The sequence below is a fragment of the Bufo gargarizans genome, chromosome 4 (genome assembly GCF_014858855.1).
Source record: "Bufo gargarizans isolate SCDJY-AF-19 chromosome 4, ASM1485885v1, whole genome shotgun sequence".
NCBI classification, from domain to species: Eukaryota; Metazoa; Chordata; class Amphibia; order Anura; family Bufonidae; genus Bufo; species Bufo gargarizans.
The window spans coordinates 271,378,388-271,402,216 of record NC_058083.1 but is presented as its reverse complement, the minus strand read 5'-3'; the positions used below and the strand labels follow the sequence as shown (position 1 = coordinate 271,402,216).

The following is a 23,829-nucleotide window of genomic DNA, read 5'->3' as shown; positions in this document are numbered from 1 at the left end:
CACCAGGAAATATGTTGAGGCAGGGTCACACTTTCTGCAGTACAGGCTGCCACTCTGAAGCTGGATATGCTCCTGTGGAATGACATTCCACGCTCATCCAGCTTGGAACTGTGGTTCAGCCAAGGTGGTCATTGGCTGCTGTGCATGGGAGATCCATCATCCCATCGAGGCCCAGACTTTCTTGATGAAGTACATAGCAGGTCGTGTAGTGTGGGCTGTGTGCCAATGGATGTCATTTTGTCTGAACACCACATCACCTGGATGAGTCAAAAAGGCAGAAGGACTGGTTCCACAATGGACATACTGAAGGCTTGTCAATGTTTTCTCCACGAATACCAGAGGGAAATGAGCATGGTTGCTAATGGCCCGCTCACCATAACAGCTGGTCTTGTGTGTCTCCACACTATGCATGACAGCCATCATTAGTACCAAATAACCACCTGCTTTCATCACTGAACATTATTGCTGGCCATTTCTGCCTCCAGTGCAGGTGCTCTTAGCGATCGGTCAGCGGCAAATGAGCTAGTGGAGTGCATAAAAGAGATTCTTATGGTCCGGGCAGTCACTACAGAGGCTACTGAAGAACCAATTTGTGATGCCATGGCGGTCCTTTGAGATACAGCAGCTCTTATATGAAAATCTTGGCATGCACCTGTCTGTCATCACCATCCAGAAGCCTCTCTACATGCGTGTGCCCCCCTTCGGACATGCTATAGAAACCTCTCAAACTCTTTCCAAGATTTGACGGCTGGACCATACAAATTCCTGAAGTCCTACTATTCGGAGTCTATTAATTGAACAAATGCTGCACTCCTTCATCTGGTAGGCATAGCAAACCGTTCAATAGCACCCAATGAACTGTCAGGCAGAAAACAGGGTCTGTGGCCCTTCTGTATGTAAAGTAATGAACATGTAACACCATCCAGCAGTGACATATTGTAAAAAAGACTATCTCAACGCCTTCTAGGTGTTTTTTTTCAGGTAGTGTACGTTTGTACATATATTTCCCCTAAAGCCCAAGTTTCACAATCTGTCTGTGTGCTATAATTCATGCACTCCCTTAAAGGGGTACACCCATCTTGTAAAGCACATGCATATAGCTACAATGTGCCCTAATTATTTGGACTCGATATTTATCGAGCAGCAAGTGAATAGGTTTGTGCCATTGCCTAGCAATTCAGATCAGCCAGACTGAAAAGAAGAAACATGGCTGGCACTATTCAGCAGCAGGTCAAGGATAACATAACAAATGATAAAAACTGATTTTGTTCCAGAATGAATCACTCTAAATAGAGGAATCATTGGGTTTGATCAACTATGGTAAAAAAATAATAATAAAAAAAAATTAATAAATAAAAACACAACATCTTGCACCAAGTGTATAGCTTTTATTAAAACATCACATAAGCGGTATCTTGCGTTCTGCAGGCCAAGTCATTGCCTATGTGTTATGTATAAAACATACAAAGGCACTTTATCACTGCCTGTAACCCGACATGTTTGTGAATATGCACAGCTGAATGTCAGCTTATAGCAAATGTATGAAACACAATACTAAAAGATTACATCAGCGGAAAGCCGTGATATTTTATGCCTGCAAGTGCAATCATTCTAATTGAAATTATGTTTGACTGCCTAATATTTATGACCCTGGCATCCCACGCAGTCAGATCAGAAAGATGACGTGCAGCAGCTTAGAAAACTACACTTTTATAAAGGCAATGGAAAGATAAAAGCTCAGAAGAAAAACAAAACCTACATTTCTTCTTGAAAGAGCAGAACATCTCCTTTCCACGTGACTATGAAGGCTAGCAGTGCTTACCCTGATAAGGATCCTGCATTTGGTCATTAAGAATTGCATCCAAAACTGGATCCCTCCACACGCCATCTTCTTGAGACATATTGTACAAGAGCGCAAGCTCATGGCTGCCATTTTCTGTCAGTCTTGTATGTGCGGCCTGAGAGAGAACACAAATTTAACAGGTGCTCTAAAGGAGAAAAGTGAAATACTAGTGAAAAGTCAGCACGTTAACCCCTGCAGATAGTGTTGATTCCACAAGTCACCATTAACTTATGTCAAGCTTCTTACAATTAAAGCTGAGTAGGTAAAAAGGGAAGCAGGAGCTACATCTCAAATTCCTAAAAGGGGTTATCTCACCTGAAACATTGGTGGCGTATAGCCAGGATATGCCACCAACTCTAAGAATAGAATGCTCAAAGTGAAGGAGAGCTGCCACCCTCCATTCATTTCTGTGGGATTCCCAAAAATAACGCAACAGCGCGCTCACCTATTTCCTGAAGTCCCACAGACATTGATGTGAAGCGCACCATGCATGCACCGCCACATTCACTTCTATGGAACTCCTGGAAATAGCCGAGCCAGTTCTTTTCAGCACTCCTACAGAAATTAATGGAGGGCTGCCGGGCATGTTGCAGTGCGCTCTTGTTCACTTTGGGAGCTGTGTTATAGAGACAGGTGCTGGACCCTCTCCTAGCGATATGCCACCAATGCTTAAGATGAAGCAATAACAGAACAACATTTTAATCCATGTTCTGGAGACACTGTGTGTGTGTATGTACAGTTGCAAGAAAAAGTATGTGAACCCTTTGGAATGATATGGATTTCGTGCACAAATTGGTCATAAAATGTGATCTGATCTTCATCTAAGTCACAACAATAGACAATCACAGTCTGCTTAAACTAATAACACACAAAGAATTAAATGTTACCATGTTTTTATTGAGCAATGTAAACATTCACAGTGCAGGTGGAAAAAGTATGTGAACCCCTAGACCAGTGCTTCTCAATCATTTTCTGTCATGCACCAGCCCCCCCAAGGAAGAAGAAAACATTTTGCGTGACTGTAAATAGTATCATTTGTCTATAAAATTGTTCTAAGTACAGCCCCCCCCCCGCCAGTAATGTTATGGGGGGGGGGGGAGATCTGTGGATGACGGACACTTATGGGGGGGAATCTGTGGACGACGGACACCTATTGGGGAGGGGGGGGGGGGTTTTGTGGACGACGGACACTTATGGGGGGGGGGATCTGTGGATGACGGACACTTATGGGGGGGGGATCTGTGGATGACGGACACTTATGGGGGGGGGGATCTGTGGATGACGGACACTTATGGGGGGGGGATCTGTGGACGACGGACACTTATGGGGGGGGGGAATCTGTGGACGACGGACACTTATGGGGGGGGGGGAATCTGTGGACGACGGACACTTATGGGGGGGGGGAATCTGTGGACGACGGACACTTATGGGGGGGGGGGAATCTGTGGACGACGGACACTTATGGGGGGGGGGATCTGTGGACGACGGACACTTATGGGGGGGGGATCTGTGGACGACGGACACTTATGGGGGGGGGATCTGTGGATGACAGACACTTATGGGGGGGGGGGATCTGTGGATGACAGACACTTATGGGGGGGGGGATCTGTGGATGACGGACACTTATGGGGGGGGGGATCTGTGGATGACGGACACTTATGGGGGGGATCTGTGGATGACGGACACTTATGGGGGGGATCTGTGGATGACGGACACTTATGGGGGGGATCTGTGGATGACGGACACTTATGGGGGGGATCTGTGGATGACGGACACTTATGGGGGGGATCTGTGGATGACGGACACTTATGGGGGGGATCTGTGGATGACGGACACTTATGGGGGGGATCTGTGGATGACGGACACTTATGGGGGGGATCTGTGGATGACGGACACTTATGGGGGGGGATCTGTGGATGACGGACACTTATGGGGGGATCTGTGGATGACGGACACTTATGGGGGGGATCTGTGGATGACGGACACTTATGGGGGGGGGATCTGTGGATGACGGACACTTATGGGGGGGGGGATCTGTGGATGACGGACACTTATGGGGGGGGGGGATCTGTGGATGACGGACACTTATGGGGGGGGGGGGATCTGTGGATGACGGACACTTATGGGGGGGGGGATCTGTGGATGACGGACACTTATGGGGGGGGGATCTGTGGATGACGGACACTTATGGGGGGGGGATCTGTGGATGACGGACACTTATGGGGGGGATCTGTGGATGACGGACACTTATGGGGGGGATCTGTGGATGACGGACACTTATTGGGGGGGGATCTGTGGATGACGGACACTTATGGGGGGGATCTGTGGATGACGGACACTTATGGGGGGGATCTGTGGATGACGGACACTTATGGGGGGGATCTGTGGATGACGGACACTTATGGGGGGGATCTGTGGATGACGGACACTTATGGGGGGGATCTGTGGATGACGGACACTTATGGGGGGGATCTGTGGATGACGGACACTTATGGGGGGGATCTGTGGATGACGGACCACTTATGGGGGGGATCTGTGGATGACGGACACTTATGGGGGGGATCTGTGGATGACGGACACTTATGGGGGGGATCTGTGGATGACGGACACTTATGGGGGGGATCTGTGGATGACGGACACTTATGGGGGGGGATCTGTGGATGACGGACACTTATGGGGGGGGATCTGTGGATGACGGACACTTATGGGGGGGATCTGTGGATGACGGACACTTATGGGGGGGGATCTGTGGATGACGGACACTTATGGGGGGGGATCTGTGGATGACGGACACTTATGGGGGGGGATCTGTGGATGACGGACACTTATGGGGGGGATCTGTGGATGACGGACACTTATGGGGGGGATCTGTGGATGACGGACACTTATGGGGGGGGATCTGTGGATGACGGACACTTATGGGGGGGGATCTGTGGATGACGGACACTTATGGGGGGGGATCTGTGGATGACGGACACTTATGGGGGGGGGATCTGTGGATGACGGACACTTATGGGGGGGGGATCTGTGGATGACGGACACTTATGGGGGGGGGATCTGTGGATGACGGACACTTATGGGGGGGATCTGTGGATGACGGACACTTATGGGGGGATCTGTGGATGACGGACACTTATGGGGGGGGATCTGTGGATGACGGACACTTATGGGGGGGGGATCTGTGGATGACGGACACTTATGGGGGGGGGGGATCTGTGGATGACGGACACTTATGGGGGGGGGATCTGTGGATGACGGACACTTATGGGGGGGATCTGTGGATGACGGACACTTATGGGGGGGATCTGTGGGTGACGGACACTTATGGGGGGGATCTGTGGGTGACTGACACTTATGGGGGGGGATCTGTGGGTGACGGACACTTATGGGGGGGATCTGTGGGTGGCACTGTTATATATGTGCCATCCACAGACCCCCCACCCCATAACTGTGCCATCCACAGATTCTGTGTGCCTGCCGCCGCCGTTTAAAGTTATTAAACATGCCCCCCTCACTCCTAATAGTACCGTATATCCAAATTTCTTCTGTATAATGCCGGCAGGCGGGCCGGCGCATCCCTCAGTGACGTCACTTGTCTGCGCCGCCTGCTTCAATCATAAAGCAGGCGGCGCAGGCACGTGACATCACTGAAGGACGCGCCGGCCGCCCTGCCGGCATTATACAGAAGAAATTCGGATATACGGTACTATTACTAGTATACTGGAGGGAGCGGTGGGGCGGGGCTATAGTACAGTGACCGCACCGCCCCACCGCTATTGCCGGCCCCCAGCTCCTACTCCCAGTCCCTCCCCCGGCCCCGTACTGCGCCGGCCTCTGATCAGAGGAAGGGAGATGAGCACTTCCACAATGGCCAGGCAAAAACGGGTTCCGCAGTTCCATGTCCGTTTTTCTTCCGTGGGTCTTCCTTGATTTTTGGAGGATCCACGGACATGAAGGAAAGTCGTTTTGGTGTCCGCCTGGCCGTGCGGAGCCAAACGTATCCGTCCTGACTTACAATGCAAGACAATAGGGATGGATCCATTTGACGTTGACACAATATGGTGCAATTGCAAACGGATCCGTCCCCCATTGACTTTCAATGTAAAGTCAGGAGTCCCTATTATACCATCGGATCAGAGTTTTCTCCAATCCGATGGTATATTTTAACTTAAAGCGTCCCCATCACCATGGGAACGCCTATATGTTAGAATATACCATCGGATTTGAGTTAGATCGTGGAAACTCAGATCCGACAGTATATTCTAACACAGAGGTGTTCCATAGTGACGGGGACACTTCAAGTTAGAATATACTACGAACTGTGTACATGACTGCCCCCTGCTGCCTGGCAGCACCTGATCTCTTACAGGGGGCTGTGATCAGCACAATTAACCCCTCAGGTGCCGCACCTGAGGGGTTAATTGTGCTTATCATAGCCCCCTGTAAGAGATCAGGGGCTGCCAGGCAACATACCCCCCTCCCTCCCCAGTTTTAATTTCATTGGTAGCCAGTATGGCCCCCCCTTTCTCCCCTGTATTATTTTCATTGGTGTCCAGTGCGGGCCCCCCCCCCCCCCCCTCTACTGTATTAATTTCATTGGTGGCCAGTGTGCGCTACTGCAGTCCTGGTTGCCATGGTTACTTAGCAATATTAGAGGCATCATACTTACCTGCTGCGCTGTCTGTGATCGGCCGGGAGCTCCTCCTACTGGTAAGTGACAGGTCTGTGCGGCGCATTGCTTAATGATCTGTCACTTACCAATAGGAGGAGATCCTGGCCTATCACAGAAGGCGTGGCAGGTAAGTATAATGCTTCTAATATTGCCAAGTAACCATGGCAACCAGGACTGCAGTAGCGGTGGCGTCCTGGTTGCCATGGTTACCGATCGGAGCCCAGCGATTAAACTGGGACTCCGATCGGAACTCTCCGCTGCCACCAATGATCGGGGGGAACTCACCTCCTCAGCACTCCTTCAGTGCGCCTGCATCGATGATGTCTTCTCTTTCGGTGACGTCATCGGCGCAGGCGCACTGAGTGAGTGCTGAGGATTATCTCAGAATCAACACAGGCGTGCGATTTTTAAAATGCTGACAGGGCCGGCCGGAGGAGGAGGAGATCGCGGCTGGCCGTGTCAATCAACAAGAGGAGGAGCGGTTTTCTGCGGCTGTTACCAGCAAGTAGACGCCCTACTTGCTGGTAGAAAAGTACTTTTTTTGCTAAATCTACTGAACGAAAATTATTAATAACGAGGTATAGCAATATCGCAGGATAGGGATTATCCACCTGAGGGGTTAATTGTGCTGATCACAGCCCCCTGTAAGAGATCAGGTGCTGCCAGGCAGCAGGGGGCAGTCATGTACACAGTTCATAGTATATTCTAACTTGAAGCATCCCCATCACCATGGGAACGCCTCTGTGTTAGAATATACGTTCGGATCAGAGTTTTCACAAAGTGAAAACTCAGCTCTGAAAAATCTTTTATGCAGACGGATCTTCGGATCCGTCTGTATGAAAGTAGCCTACGGACACGGATCACGGACGATAATCTTGTGTGCATCCGTCTTTTTTCACTGACCCATTGACTTGAATGGGTCTGTGAACCGTTGTCCGTCCAAAAAATAAATAAAAAATAGGACAGGAAACACTGATCACGGACGCGAATGAACAACGGTGCATTTTCCGAGTTTTCAACGGACCCATTGAAAGTCAATGGGTCCGCAGAAAATCACGGAAAACTGAACAACGGACACAGATGCACACAACGGTCGTGTGCATGAGGCCAAAGACTTAAAAAAGTCTCTGGCATATGCCAACTTCCCTGTTAGCGAATCTACGATATACGTAAAACACTAAACAAGAATGCTGTCCAAAAAAAAAAATAACATTGCTGCACGTGTACAGTTTGCACAAGAGCACCTGGATGTTCCACAGCAGTACTGGCAAAATATTCTGTGGACATGTGTGGAGAAAAAGAGGCACAGCACACCAACATCAAAACCTCATCCCAACTGTGAACTATGGTGGTGGGGGCATCATGGTTTGGGACTGCTTTGCTGCGTCAGGGCCTGGACGGATTGCCATCATCGAAGGAAAAAAGAATTCCCAAGTTTATCAAGACATTTTGCAGGACAACTTAAGGCCATCTGTCCACCAGCTGAAGCTCAACAAAAGATGGGTGTTGCAACAGGACAAGAACCCAAAGCATAGAAGTAAATCAACAACAGAATGGCTTAAACAGAAGAAAATACGCCTTCTGGAGTGGCCCGGTGAGAGTCCTGACCTCAATCCAATTGAGATGCTGTGGCAAGACCTCAAGAAAGTGATTCACACCAGACATCCCAAAAATATTGCTGAACTGAAACAGTTCTGTAAAGAGGAATGGTCAAGAATTACTCCTGACCGTTGTGCACTTCTGATCTGCAACTACAGGAAACGTTTGGTTGAAGTTATTGCTGCCAAAGGAGGTTCAACCAGTTATTAAATCCAAGGGTTCACATACTTTTTCCACCTGCACTGTGAATGTTTACATGGTGTGTTCAATAAAAACATGGTAACATTTACCGTGTTTTTCCCCCCCCAAAAGTGCAGTGACTCTAATCTAATTCACCGGGCCCCGCAACTGTTAAACATTCAATCTGATCTATACCTAATTGTATATGCTCTGTACGGTACTTACTGTAGTACCGTAAGTATAGCATTAAGACGGTGCAGACCGGCAGCTCCCTCTGTCATGCGCCGCCTGCCCCAGCTCCCTCTGTCATGCGCCGCCTGCCCGTTCATTCATTAAGTGAGATGAGCAGGCAGGCGGCACATGACAGCCACAGATCTCCGCCACAGTGCGCCAGCCACAGATCCCCACCACAGTGCGCCAGCCACAGATCCCCACAACCAAGCCTTGACTAGGCTGGCGCCCGATTATGACATACGCGTAATATCGCGAAATTTCGAGCGCTAGTTACAAGGCGCGAATCCACCTATTTAAAGAGCAGAATACATACCTTAATCACGCCAGCCATTCATTCACGTGAACGCATGTTGGTACCTGCCTTCCTAGGATATAATGGAGGCCATTTTGGCATCAAAAAATGACAGAAATTAAAGCAGGCCCAGCATGCATGTGGAACCTACACTTAGTGTTAGGAACCCGTCTAACTAGAGATCGCCTTGACGTGCGGCAGACGGGCTCATATAATTTTGTACAAAATGATTTTCCAAGCATCTCTAACTTATTAGTATAGCATTTGCAACTGTGACACAAATTTGTACTTTATTTGGTTTACAGTGAGCTGTTGCATTGTATGTCTTGTTTAACGATCTTGTTCTCAGCCATAGCAACGTGCTCCGGCGCTTTGGGATGTGCTGACTGACCCCCTTTTTCCTTCACATGAACGCATAAGTAGCCTGATGAAGGGCATGCTTTCTGCCCGAAACGTTGTCTGTCTCAAGAAGGACCACTATGTCCGGCTAATAAAAATATAAATCAATTAACCAAAATTGGAGTGCTGTCCAAATTATCCAATTATTCGTTTAAGCAGACCGATTGTCTATTGTTGTGACAGATGAAGATCAGATCACATTTTATGACCAATTTGTGCAGAAATCCATATCATTCCAACATTGTGGACCGGAAGCTAGTCTCTATTTATGCCTAGTATTAACATTAAAACTCTCATAGGAATGAATGTAGACTGTGTGCTCATGTAAGATATTGTGATTTGGAGAGTTTGGTTGCGGGTCAGATGAAAGCTATAGAATGGAGTGGTTAATACATGAATAGGTACTGGTAGGAGTGGGCGCTTAAATTAATTTGATTAATTCGTCTTTTTGCTGCCCGACAATTTTTATTATATACAGGTCCTTCTAAAAAAAAAAATTAGCATATTGTGATAAAGTTCATTATTTTCTGTAATGTACTGATAAACATTAGACTTTCATATATTTTAGATTCATTACACACAACTGAAGTAGTTCAAGCCTTTTATTGTTTTAATATTGATGATTTTGGCATACAGCTCATGAAAACCCAAATTTCCTATCTCAAAAAATTAGCATATTTCATCCGACCAATAAAAGAAAAGTGTTTTTAATACAAAAAAAGTCAACCTTCAAATAATTATGTTCAGTTATGCACTCAATACTTGGTCGGGAATCCTTTTGCAGAAATGACTGCTTCAATGCAGCGTGGCATGGAGGCAATCAGCCTGTGGCACTGCTGAGGTGTTATGGAGGCCCAGGATGCTTCGATAGCGGCCTTAAGCTCATCCAGAGTGTTGGGTCTTGCGTCTCTCAACTTTCTCTTCCCAATATCCCACAGATTCTCTATGGGGTTCAGGTCAGGAGAGTTGGCAGGCCAATTTAATACCACAGTAATACCATGGTCAGTAAACCATTTGCCAGTGGTTTTGGCACTGTGAGCAGGTGCCAGGTCGTGCTGAAAAATGAAATCATCTCCATTAGGGCTGCACGATAAACTGAAAAAATAATCGAATCGCGATAATCAGCAAATGCGATATGGCGATTTGGCCGACCCGAAAATGCCGCGATTATATATAAAAAAGGGGCCCTGGGCACATAACTGCCTTTTGCGTGTAAAGTGTTTTACTAGTGTGTGTGTGGGTGAAACAATCTCTCTCCTAACAGGTCCGGCCTTTGTACTCACTATGAATGCAATGCTCTGCAGCGAGCGGCAGCGAGGTGGCCGGCCGGCGCGTGACTGACGTCACTTAGTAACGCTCCTGGTTCCTGAAGTGGGAGGAGCGTTACTCGCGCCGGCCGGCCACCTCGCTGCAGAGCATTGCATTCATAGTGAGTACAGAGGCCGGACCTCTTAGGAGAGAGATTGTTTCACCCACACACACACTAGTAAAACACTTAACACGCAAAAGGCAGTTATGTGCTCAGTTTAGGACACATGAGGAGGACCAGCATAAGATGCTCTATGTCTTAAGCTGGTCCTCCACAGGTCCCCCACAACACAGCGTCCTCCACAGGTCCCCCACAACACAGCGTCCTCCACAGGTCCCCCACAACACAGCGTCCTCCACAGGTCCCCCACAACACAGCGTCCTCCACAGGTCCCCCACAACACAGCGTCCTCCACAGGTCCCCCACAACACAGCGTCCTCCACAGGTCCCCCACAACACAGCGTCCTCCACAGGTCCCCCACAACACAGCGTCCTCCACAGGTCCCCCACAACACAGCGTCCTCCACAGGTCCCCCACAACACAGCGTCCTCCACAGGTCCCCCACAACACAGCGTCCTCCACAGATCCCCCACAACACAGCGTCCTCCACAGGTCCCCCACAACACAGCGTCCTCCACAGATCCCCCACAACTCAGCGTCCTCCACAGATCCCCCACAACTCAGCGTCCTCCACAGATCCCCCACAACTCAGCGTCCTCCACAGATCCCCCACAACTCAGCGTCCTCCACAGATCCCCCACAACTCAGCGTCCTCCACAGATCCCCCACAACTCAGCGTCCTCCACAGATCCCCCACAACTCAGCGTCCTCCACAGATCCCCCACAACTCAGCGTCCTCCACAGATTCCCCCATAACTATGTCATACCCAGCCGCGTCAGCGGCTCATGTGGGAAAATCCAAGCAAATAGACCTCTAGCGCAATTCCTTTAAAATATTGCATTGCATATCGTTATCGCAATTTTTAGGGCCCTAATCGCAATCGCACAAAATTCTCCACAATCTTCCTCAGGGTCCGGTCACCTCTTCTCGTTGTGCAGCGTTTTCTGCCACACTTTTTCCTTCCCACAGACGTGCCTTGATACAGCACTCTGGGAACAGCCTATTCGCTCAGAAATTTCTTTCTGTGTCTTACCCTCTTGCTTGAGGGTGTCAATGATGGCCTTCTGGACAGCAGTCAGGTCGGCAGTCTTACCCATGATTGCGGTTTTGAGTAATGAACCAGGCTGGGAGTTTTTAAAAGCCTCAGGAATCTTTTGCAGGTGTTTAGAGTTAATTAGTTGATTCAGATGATTAGGTTAATAGGCCCTTTTCATGATATGCTAATGAGCTGTATGCCAAAATCATCAATATTAAAACAATAAAAGGCTTGAACTACTTCAGTTGGTGTGTAATGAATCTAAAAATATATGAAAGTCTAATGTTTATCAGTACATTACAGAAAATAATGAACTTTATCACAATATGCATTTTTTTTTAGAAGGACCTGTATATAGATATATATTTTTAAAAATTAAATACATTTTTTCTTCTTCTATCAGCGCAGCCTGTATACTCTTGACCCTGCACAGGTTGTGCTGACACAATTTTCACGCATGGTTGCTAAGGAGACGAGGGATGTATAACCCGGGACCCCATTTACTTTATTACTTTCCATTATAACATGGTTATAATGGAAAATAGCATTCTTTAATACAGAATGCAAAGTGAAAAGTCACTTGAGGGTTAAAAAATAATAAAAACATAAGTCACCTCATCCACTTGATCGCGCAGATAGGATCCTCTTTGTTCTTCTTGAAGGACCACGTGGTGAGCGTAATGAAGTCAGTAAAGGTCCCTTTGCAGGTCCTTCAAGAAGAACAAAGAGGATCCTTGCTGCGCGATCAAGTGGATAAGGGGAGTAATGTTTTTATTATTTTTTTACCCTTAATTGACATTATACTTCGCATTCTGTATTAAGAATACTATTTTATATTATAACCATGTTATAATGGAAAATAATAAAATCTACAGAACATCTAACGCCAACCCGAACTTCAGTGAAGAAGTCCAGGTTCGGGTCTGGGTACCACATTCAGTTTTTTCTCACGTGCGTGCAAAACACATTGCACTCGCGCAGGAAAAAAAAAACCTAAACAACGGAACACAATCGCAGTCAAAACTGACCGAAATTGCGTGCCTACTTGCACGATTTGCCCTGAACGCACCTGCATCGCATCCGGCCCTCACCCGCTAAAGCGTTTTGGCTTTCCGTTTGTGAGATCTGTTCAGGGCTCTCAGAAGCGGTCCAAAACGGATCAGTTTTGCCCTAATGCATTCTGAATGTAAAAGGATCCGCTCAGAATGCACCAGTTTGCCTCTGATCAGTAACCATTACGCTCTGGAGGCGGACACCTGCCTGCAGCGTTTTGCTGTCCGCTTGACAAAACGGAGCCAAACTGATCCATTCTGGCACACATTGCAAGTCATAGGGACGGATACTTTTTCTTGGACACAATAGAAAACGGATCCATCTCCCATTGAATTTCAATGGAGTTCATGACGGATCAGTTTTGGCTATATTACAGATAATACAAACAGATCCATTCATGAGGGGTGCATGCATTGTATTATTGTAACGGATCCGTTTTTGCAGATCCATGACAGATCCGCCCAAAACACGAGTGTGAAAGTAGCCTTAGGCTACTTTCACACTCGCGTTTTGTGCTGATCCGTCATGGACGGATCCGTTCAGATAATACAACCATCTGCATCCGTTCAGAACGGATCCGTTTGTATTATCTTTAACATAGCCAAGACGGATCCGTCTAGAACACCATTGCAAGCCAATTGAGGGCAGATCAGTTTTCTATTGTGCCAGATTGTGTCAGTGAAAACGGATCCCTCCCCAATGACTTACATTGTGTGCCAGAACGGATCAGTTTGGCTTAGTTACATCAGACGGGCAGCAAAATGCTGCAGGCAGCGTTTTGGTGTCCGCCTCCAAAGCGAAATGGAGACAGATCGGAGGCAAACTGATGCATTCTGAGCGGATCCTTTTCCGTTCAGAATGCATTAAAATGCAAACTGAGCCGTTTTGGACCGCTTGTGAGAGCGTTGAACGTAGACTTAGACTTTCTGCCATTTATCAGCACAGTGATGCTGCTGGTGCCTGAAATAACAAAGCTCCTTACAGCAAGGAGCCTTGTTATTGGTTGGTTTGGGACCATTCAGCTCACAGTTTGTAGATGTGGAGGCTCCTGCAGCAGTGCACGATCTTCAGCAGGAGGCGACCGGCAGGGTAAGCGTTCTTGCTTACTGGGCAGCCGACTTTAGCTGGGATCCCAGTTCCGAGACCCCTGCTGATCTCTATCGACAGAAATCAGTGCCCGGGCCCCCCGCATAACTAGTGCCTAATCCTCCCCTGTGTAGCTTGTGACATCATTCTTTTGTGCAGCCAAAAGCCGGGGGCCTGGACACTTGCAGCAAACTGTCTCATTCCCATAGCTTTAAAACCTTGTTTTTGGTGCTTTGGAGACTCTCACAAACTAAACAAAGTAACTTAAGTTTCATGCACTTGTGTCCCACAGAGCTATATAATCAGTTTAAAAAGTGTCAAGTAGGTGACTCTCTTTAAATATGAGCACATCTCTGAGTTGTTAGTTAGATTGTGCTTGTCTACACACACTGTGACTTAAGCCTGTATTAGACCTAGAGATCCTACAGGAAATTGTTGGGAGGGAAGCGTTCCTTCCTGCCAATCGCCTGCTTGCTAGCTGAGGAGATCGCTGCTATTACATACAATGATCTTCCCCACAGCATGGGGAGGAGCGATCGTTATGCCATTGCTCGTCCCCTTGCTGTCTATTTGTTTGCCAGCAGCAAATCGTGATCTTTTAGCATGCTGAAACATCAGGATTGCCCAATGAACGTTTGATCATTCATCAGGTAATCGGCGGCAGTATTACACTGCCAGATGACTGCTAACGAGCGTATATAGAACCTTCAGAAAACAATCAGACCACATTTCATTAGCAATTAATGCAAACAAGCAGGTAGTTCCAAAGTGTTCTCGCAACTATTTGGTCCCTTTCACACGGGCGAGTATTCTGCGTGGATGCGAGAGGTGAACGCATTGCACCCGCACTGAATACCGACCCATTCATTTCTATGGGGCTGTCCACATGAGCGGTGATTTTCACGCATCATTTGTGCTTTGCGTGAAAATCGCAGCATGGTCTATATTCAGCGTTTTTCACGCAACGCAGGCCCCATAGAAGTGAATGGGGTTGTGTGAAAATCGCAAGCATCCGCAAACAAGTGCGGATGCGGTGCGATTTTCACGCACGGTTGCTAGGAGACGATCGGGATGGAGACCCGATCTGTATTATTTTCCCTTATAACATGGTTATAAGGGAAAATAATAGCATTCTGAATACAGAATGCACAGTAAAAAAGCGCTGGAGGGGTTAAAAAAAATAAATAATTTTTTATTTAACTCACCTTAATCCACTTGATCGCGTAGCCCGGCATCTCCTTCTGTCTCCTTTGCTGAACAGGACCTGGGGTGAGCATTAATTACATGAACAGGACCTGTGATGACGTCACTCCGGTCATCACATGATCCATCACCATGGTAAAAGATCATTTACTTTTTTTTTTTCTTTTTTTTATACCCCTCCAGCACTATTTGACTATGCATTCTGTATTCAGAATGCTATTATTTTCCCTTATAACCATGTTATAAGGGAAAATAATGCAATCTACAGAACACCGATCCCAAGCCCGAACTTCTGTGAAGAAGTTCAGGTTTGGGTACCAAACATGCACGATTTTTTTCACGCGAGTGCAAAACGCATTACAATGTTTTGCACTTGCGCAGAAAAATTGCGGGTGTTCCCGTAACGCACCCGCACATTTTCCCGCAACGCCCGTGTGAAAGAGGCCTTTAACACAGACAAAACCTTACCTTTATAGCGCCTTGAAATCTTCCCCAGTGATCACTAGGTAACTCTTGGGGCAAACATAAGAGGAGTTCAACACAGCTTCTACAAAACAAATGAGAAAGTTTAAAGGAAGAAATAGAAAAACAAGAGACTTTAACAAGGAACTTGGGCAGGGTGGCAAAGTAAAAAAATAAATAAAAATGTATATATATATCTATCTATCTATATATCTCATCTATGGGTGTGCAGTGCCAAGCTCAAGTTGTTCTCCACTGGAACTTTGGCACCATGCTCGGCTTCTTGACCATGAATTCACAGTCTTAGAGAACCCTTTTAAAGGCTACCAACACTTTGGATTGGCTTGTGCAGCTAGCAGGTACACACAGTAGTACACAGCCAGCTGCATATTAACACACACTAATATATACAGTGCTGCCCATAATTATTCATACCCCAGGCAAATTTTGACTAAGGCTACTTTCACACTTGCGGCAGTGTGATACAGCGGGCAGTGATCCGGCACTAATACATTCCCATGGGAAAATAGGCATCTCTTCAGGTTTTTCGCCGGAGATAAAACTTTGCCTGATCAGTCAAAACGACTGAACTGAAGACATCCTGAACGGATTACTCTTTCAGAATGCATGGGGATATGCCTGATCAGTTCTTTTCCGGTATAGAGCCCCTGTGACGGAACTCTATGCCGGAAAAGAAAAACGCTAGTGTGAAATTACCCTTAAAGTTACTTTTATTCAACCAGCAAGTAATTTTTTTGATGGGAAATGACATAGGTGTCTCCCAAAAGATAATAAGACGATGTACAAGAAGCATTATTTGGGGGGGGGGGGGGGGGGGAGAGAATTCTCAGCTTTTATTTATAATTGAGCAAAAAGTGTCCCATTCAAAATTATTCATACCCTTCACAAACTGTCACAGTCTGTGGGAAAATCAAAAGTTCTATACCATTCCAAATAGTCCAAGCTGTTCTAAAGCATCCTAATTACCCTGATTAATTGGGAACAGCTGTTTTAAATCAACTCAACAGGTGAAAAACAGCAGCTCTCTGCAGTTGGTTTGTGGACAGTCATGGCTAAGACAAAGGAGCTCAGTGAGGACCTGCGGCTGCGCATTGTGGCTTCTCACAAGTCAGGAAAGGGCTACAAAGCCATTTCTAAATGTTTTCAAGTTCCAGTGGCTACAGTGCAAAGTATTATGAAAAAATACAAGCTGTTCCGCACTGTGGAAAATCTCAGAGGACGTGGTCGGAAGCCAAAAGTGACACCTGTGCTGGCCAGGAGAATAGTTAGAAAGGTGAAAAAGAATCCAAGGATCACCACCAAGGCCATCCTAGTGAATCTGGGCTCTGCTGGAGGCAATGTCTCAAGGCAGACAATCCAACAGACACTGCACACTGCTGGGTTCCATGGATGCAGACCAAGGAGGACGCCACTTCTCCAGATAAGGCACACAAAAGCTTGCTTGGCCTTTGCAAAGCTCATCTGGACAAAGACTACGACGAATTCTGGTCTTCTGTGTTCTAGTCAGATGAAACAAAAATTGAATTATTTGGTCACAATGCCGTTTTTTTCATTTGGCGTAAAAAAAAAAAAGAAAAAAAAAATAAAGGAGAAGCCTTCAATCCAAAGTACACCATCCCCACTGTCAAACATGGTGGTGGGAACCTAATGCTTTGGGGGTGTTTTTCAGCCAAAATGGACCAGGGAACCTAATTACAGTAAACGGCATGAGGATTCTCAACGACAACATCAGGCAGTCTGCAGAGAAACTTGGCCTTGGGCACCAGTGGACATTTCAGCATGACAATGAGCCAAACACACACAGCAAAAGTGGTGAAGAAATGGTTAGCAGACAACAACATTAATGTTTTGGAGTGGCCCAGCCAGAGTCCAGACTTGAATCCAATTGAGAATCTGTGGAGGGAGCTAAAGATCAGGGTGATGGCAAGAAGACCCTCCAACCTGAAAGATTTGGAGATCATTGCTAAAGATGAATGGGCAAAAATACCTGTGGAGACATGCAAAAAGCTGGTCTGCAATTATAGGAAGCATCTGATTGCTGTAATAGCCAATAAAGGCTTTTCTATTGATTATTGAGAAGGGTATGAATAATTTTGGACTGGACACTTTTTGCTCAAATGTAAATTAAAAAAAAATATTCCCCCCCCCCCGCCCCACAATAATGCCTCTTGTACATAGTCTTATTATCATACACACTAGGATGTTCCACCACGAGTCTCCCTTCTCTGACCTCTCCTGATCACTAAATGAAAGTTCAACTTTGAGGTTAGAGAGGGACTGGAGACCTGAGCCGGCACAGTCAGTCTGGTGGATAGTCTACATGCCAGCTGAGGTATTTTACTGATTACCTATCATCTGGATGAGTCGTCAGTTCCGACCCCCATTGATCAGCCGTTTGAGAAGGAGTCGGCGCTAGCAGTAGAACCTGGCCTTCTCAAAGCTTTCCGCAGGCCATGTCATGTTTATTGGCCACATGGCCCATTGAAGTGAATGGGGCTGAGCTGAGATACCAAGCTCGGCTGCTATACAATATACAACACTGTGCTTGCTGAGCAGAGAAGGCTGCAGCACTACTGCCAGTCCCACAATAATGAGATACTGATAACTTATGAGGATGGGTCATCTGTAAAAAGATCTAAAACCCTTTTAAAGAAATAAATAAATAAATACTGTCAGGGTAGGGCATCAATATCACATTGGTGGGGGGGGGGGGGGGGGTCTAACACTCTGCACTTCCATTTACTTTAATGGGAGCAGCAATGTAGTTGCTAGATTCATCCACTATACAATGAAGCTACCCTGAAACAGTTAATCAGATGTGTGGGGTGTCAGATCTCCAACTATGAAACTAATGGCCTATCCTGAGGAAAGGCCATCAGTATAAAATAACCGTGAAAGCTCCTTTAAGGCTATGTTTCTGAGACATTCACGGCCATTTCATAGGGTCAGCCAAAGGACTATTAGTGGTTCACCCCTGCATTTTAAGTTATTTTGTGTATAGGTGCCCCAGTTCACTGCTCCGCTGCCCTGACTGCTATCCCCTGAATCTAAACTAATCCATAAACTGGACTTGCCCGTTTTCAGCATTTCCACATTATCCTGGCATTTTTTCCCACATGAATGAAGCACCTCCAATTGAGGCTAGCGAGCTTCCCAACCAAAAACATTTTTTTCACTGCATACTGGTTGTACTGATACAGATTTCAGTACGTATTTACAGATACTGTACTTTGCAATTCTTACCTAGATAAAAATGCTCTTTTGAAGGTAAGGGCTGGCATATATCCAGACTTTACTGCAGATACTCATCCACATTTGTTGTACTGCACATTGTCACAAATTATTGGTGCAGAATCTGCCTGAACATGGCCTAACAACTACTCATTATTTGCTAAGCAAAGATTTGCTGCAGTAAATTATGCAGCAAGATCACCTGTTGTAGCCAATGAGCGCAGGTGTCACTTATATTACAGCTTCATCTAACTTAAGGTCCTTCCTTATACATGGAGCAATAATCAGGGTAATCATCAGGGATGAGCGTTCAGAGACCTGCTTGTTCCCAATAATTGGCCTGTGTAAATTGGCTGGCGATCACCCGATAAAAAAGCATTTTCTTGTCCATTGCGAGATCGTGACTTTTAGCCGGCACCTATAAGGCTGAGTTCACACGGGCGAGATTTCCGCGCGGGTGCAATGCAGTAGGTGAACGCATTGCACCTGCACTGAATCCTGACCCATTCATTTCAATGGGGCTGTGCACATGAGCATTTTTTTTCACGCATCACTTCTGCAATGCTTTAAAATCGCAGCATGTTCTATATTCTGCGTTTTTCACGCAGCCCTGGCTCCATAGAAGTGAATGGGGCTGCGTTAATAACGCATTGCATCTGCAAGCAAGTGCGGATGCAATGCGTTTTTCACTGATGGTTGCTAGGAGATGTTGTTTGTAAACCTTCAGTTTTTTATCACGCGCGTGAAAAACGCATCAAAACGCATTGCACCCGTGCGGAAAAAACTGAACAACTAAACGCAATTGCAGCCAAAACTGACTGAACTTGCTTGCAAAATGGTGCGAGTTTAACTGAACGCACCCTGAACGCATCCGGACCTAATCTGTCACGCTCGTGTGAACTCAGCCTAATACCTTTTTGTGCAGCAGAATGGACTATTTTACAGCAGTGCGTGCAGTCCAGAAATCATGCTCCATGTGTGATCCTCCGTTCTGGACACTGCTCGTCTTGCAAGAGCACACAGCATAAGGCCTCATGCACACGACAGTTTTTTTTCACGGTCCGCAAAAACGGGGTCCGTGATCCGTGACCGTTTTTTCGTCCGTGGGTCTTCCTTGATTTTTGGAGGATCCACGGACATGAAAAAAAAGTCGTGTTGGTGTCCGCCTGGCCGTGCGGAGCCAAAACGGATCCGTCCTGAATTACAATGCAAGTCAATGGGGATGGATCCGTTTGATGTTGACACAATATGGTGCCATTTCAAACGGATACGTCCCCATTGACTTTCAATGTAAAGTCTGGAGTTCTTTTATACCATCGGATTGGAGTTTTCTCCAATCCGATGGTATATTTTAACTTGAAGCGTCCCCATCACCATGGGAACGCCTCTATGTTAGAATATACTGTCGAATATGAGCTACTTCGTGAAACTCAGATCCGACAGTATATTCTAACACAGAGGCGTTCCCATGGTGATGGGGACGCTTCTAGTTAGAATACACTACAAACTTTGTACAAGACTGCCCCCTGCTGCCTGGCAGCACCCGATCTCTTACAGGGGGCCGTGATCAGCACAATTAACTCCTCAGGTGCCGCACCTGAAGGGGTTAATTGTACTATCATATCCCCCTGTAAGAGATCAGGGCTGCCAGGCAGCAGGGGGCAGACCCCTCCCCCCCCCCTCCCCAGTTTGAATATCGTTGGTGGCACAGTGTGCGCCCCCCCCCCCCCCCCCCCGATCATTGGTGGCCGCGGAGTTCCGATCGGAGTCCCAGTTTAATCGCTGGGGCTCCGATCGGTAACCATGGCAACCAGGACGCTACTGCAGTCCTGGTTGCCATGGTTACTTAGCAATAGTACAATAGTAGAAGATTCATAGTTACCTGCTTGCTGCTGCGATGTCTGTGTCCGGCCGGGAGCTCCACCTACTGGTAAGTGACAGGTCTGTGCAGCGCATTGCTAAAGAACAGTCCCTTACCAGTAGGAGGAGCTCCCGGCCGGTCACAGACATCGCAGCAGCAAGCAGGCAAGTATGAATCTTCTACTGTTGTACTATTGCTAAGTAACCATGGCAACCAGGGCTGCAGTAGCTTCCTGGTTGCCATGGTTACCGATCGGAGCCCCAGCGAATAAACTGGGACTCCGATCGGAACTCCGCTGTGCCACCAACTGATTTATTACACTAGAGGGAGGACGGGGGGCCCGATGGGGGGCGCACACTGTGCCACCAACGATATTCAAACTGGGGAGGGGGGGGGGGGGCTGCCCCCTGCTGCCTGGCAGCCCTGATCTCTTACAGGGGGATATGATAGTACAATTAACCCGTTCAGGTGCCGCACCTGAAAGGGTTAATTGTAGGATCACGGTCCCCTGTAAGAGATCGGGTGCTGCCAGGCAGCAGGGGGCAGTCTTGTACAAAGTTTGTAGTGTATTCTAACTAGAAGCGTCCCCATCACCATGGGAACGCCTCTGTGTTAGAATATACTGTCGGATATGAGTTTTCACGAAGTGAAAACTTAGATCTGAAAAAGCTTTTATGCAGACGGATCTTCGGATCCGTCTGCATGAAAGCAACCTACGGCCACGGACACGGATGCCAATCTTGTGTGCATCCGTGTTCTTTCACGGACCCATTGACTTGAATGGGTCCGTGAACCGTTGTCCGTCAAAAAAATAGGACATGTCATATTTTTTTGACGGACAGGATACACGGATCACGGCCTCGGCTGCAAAACGGTGCATTTTTCCGATTTTTCCACGGACCCATTGAAAGTCAATGGGTCCGCGAAAAAAAAAACGGCACAACGGCCACGGATGCACACAACGGTCGTGTGCATGAGGCCTTATACTGATTTATGTGCCTCTGCATGACCTTATTGCTACAGAATCATAGTGAGCGCTCTTTGTCAGTATGATCCTATAGAACAGGGCTCAGCAACCTTCAGCACTCCAGCTGCCGCAAAACTACAACTCCCAGCATACAAACTTGAAGCATTCTAGTTTCTGAATGGCAGGGGTGCCGGAGGTTGCTGATCCCTGCTGTAGAATGAAGGTCATGTAGAGGCACTTGCGCTACTGCAAGACGAGTAGTGTCCAGAACAGAGGATCAATCTCACACGGAGCGCGATTTCTGGACTGCACACACTCACCTGAAAGAGCTCAAAGGGTGCCTGCACACATGGCCGAACATTACGCCAGAAAATCCGCAGGTGCCGTCTTTTTTTTTTCTTTTTTCTAGAAAGTTGCAGATTTTTTGGTGTGAATTATAATGCAGATTTTGTTGCAGGTTTGTATGAGAATCTTTCCATTCCATTCATTGGAAAACACTGTGGAAAAATCCACTGCAAAATCTGCAGAGATAGTGTTGGATTCCTCCGCGCTGATTGATCAGCAGCATTTTCCACTGCAGAATATATATATATATATATATATATATATATATATTTCTGTTAGAAACACTTAAATACTTACAAAGCTAGCCGCTCAAGCACTAAGCTGACGTTTTCACACTGCGAGGTGAGGTATGGTCTGGCGTTGGAGTAACTTTGGATGGCCACAGTGTACACTTCCAGCAAGGGCAGAGAATCTTCGGAAGCTTTCCATTTTTCAGCATACTCAAGGAGAGTCTGTATGAAGAGGAGCACATTGTTAGTACACGGCTAATCACTGCCTAGTCAATTTGCAGTAGATCAGCATTAAGACTTCACGTATAAAAACTGCTCTAAGTTAAAATCTCAGTTTTGTCAGCCACAACTGATCGGATAATTTGTATATTTGCTTTCAGGGGATCAGCCGATATAAACATTTAGGGCTGACTCACTAGAATGTGCTGGGTCCACCGTCCACATCTCTCAGACTGACTGCATCAAAGTGTTTTATGATCGTTCCTATCAGATCGCAGGTCTATTGTACTGTACTGACACGATGATGTAAGGCTCCGTTCACACTTGCGATTTCCCTTTCCGCTATTGAGATCAGTCAAAGAATCTCAATAGCGGGGGAAAATGCTTCCGTTTTGTCCCCATTCATTGTCAATGGGGACAAAACTAAACTGAATGAAACAGAATGCATTCCATTCCGTTTAGTTGAGTCCTCATCGCACAGAATAACACTGCAAGCAGTGTTTTTCTGTCCCCAATGTGGTGTGAAGCAAGACGGATCCGTCCTGACACACAATGTAAGTCAATGTGGACGGATCCGTTTTCTCTGACACAATAGAAAACGGATCCGTCCCTCATTGACTTTGTCAAGTTCATGACTGATCCGTCTTGTCTATGATAAAGATAATACAACCGGATCCGTTCATAATAGATGCAGATTGTTGTATTATCAATAACAGAAGCGTTTTTTGACTGGTGTGAAAGACACACGGGGGGGAAGGGATTTCCCCAAACTAAGCACAGTCAACTTTTTGTACACAGCTATAGTACAAAGCAGGAAATTGACTGGATTTTCTGTACTGCGGCTGTCACTTGACAATTAGTCAATTAGAAATGCTACATACAGTCAGTCTAGTGTATCCCCAGCCTCAGGCCACTTTCACATGGTCGCTATTTTGCATCAGTATTTGTAATCCCTTAAACACTACCTGATGTTCAGGAAGATTAGCGCTAACGAGCATTCGTACAAATGCTCGTTAGCGATGTTCTACTGGTGTAATGGTGCAGCCAATTACCCAATGAACAAGCAAAACGTTCGTTCATAGGGTAACAGGATCATTGGTGAGCACAGCTGAATCATCATTTGCTGGCAGGTCGCACCATTCAAAACAGGCTCTGCTACAATGATTATGTATGGGGATGAGCTATGGTGGTAGTGATCACTCCTCCACATACTGTGGAGGAGATTGGTGCATGTAAATGCAGAGGTCTCCCCCGTAGACGAGCAGACATTTGTTGGGCGACTGCTTTAACTGCTCATATCTCTGGATAGGCAGCATTCCAAGCTTTCAAACAAGACCAGCATGAAAGCATTACCTTTACTACATGAGAGGATATCACTGTTAGGCCTCATGCACACGACCGTTGTTGTGTTCCGTGTCCGTTGTTCCGTTTTCTCATGATTTTCTGCGGACCCATTGACTTTCAA

The 23,829-nt window shown here is 46.8% G+C and overlaps 1 protein-coding gene across 1 annotated transcript in view; it reads right to left on the bottom strand.

Annotated features, from left to right (window-relative positions):
* The window catches only part of ZNF292 (zinc finger protein 292), a 76,227-nt gene that overhangs the window by 26,613 nt on the left and 25,785 nt on the right, over positions 1-23,829 (bottom strand). Inside the window, 3 exon segments of the mRNA XM_044292272.1 lie at positions 1,823-1,958; positions 15,497-15,575; positions 22,213-22,367. Of these exon segments, the coding sequence (XP_044148207.1) occupies positions 1,823-1,958; positions 15,497-15,575; positions 22,213-22,367 (370 nt within the window).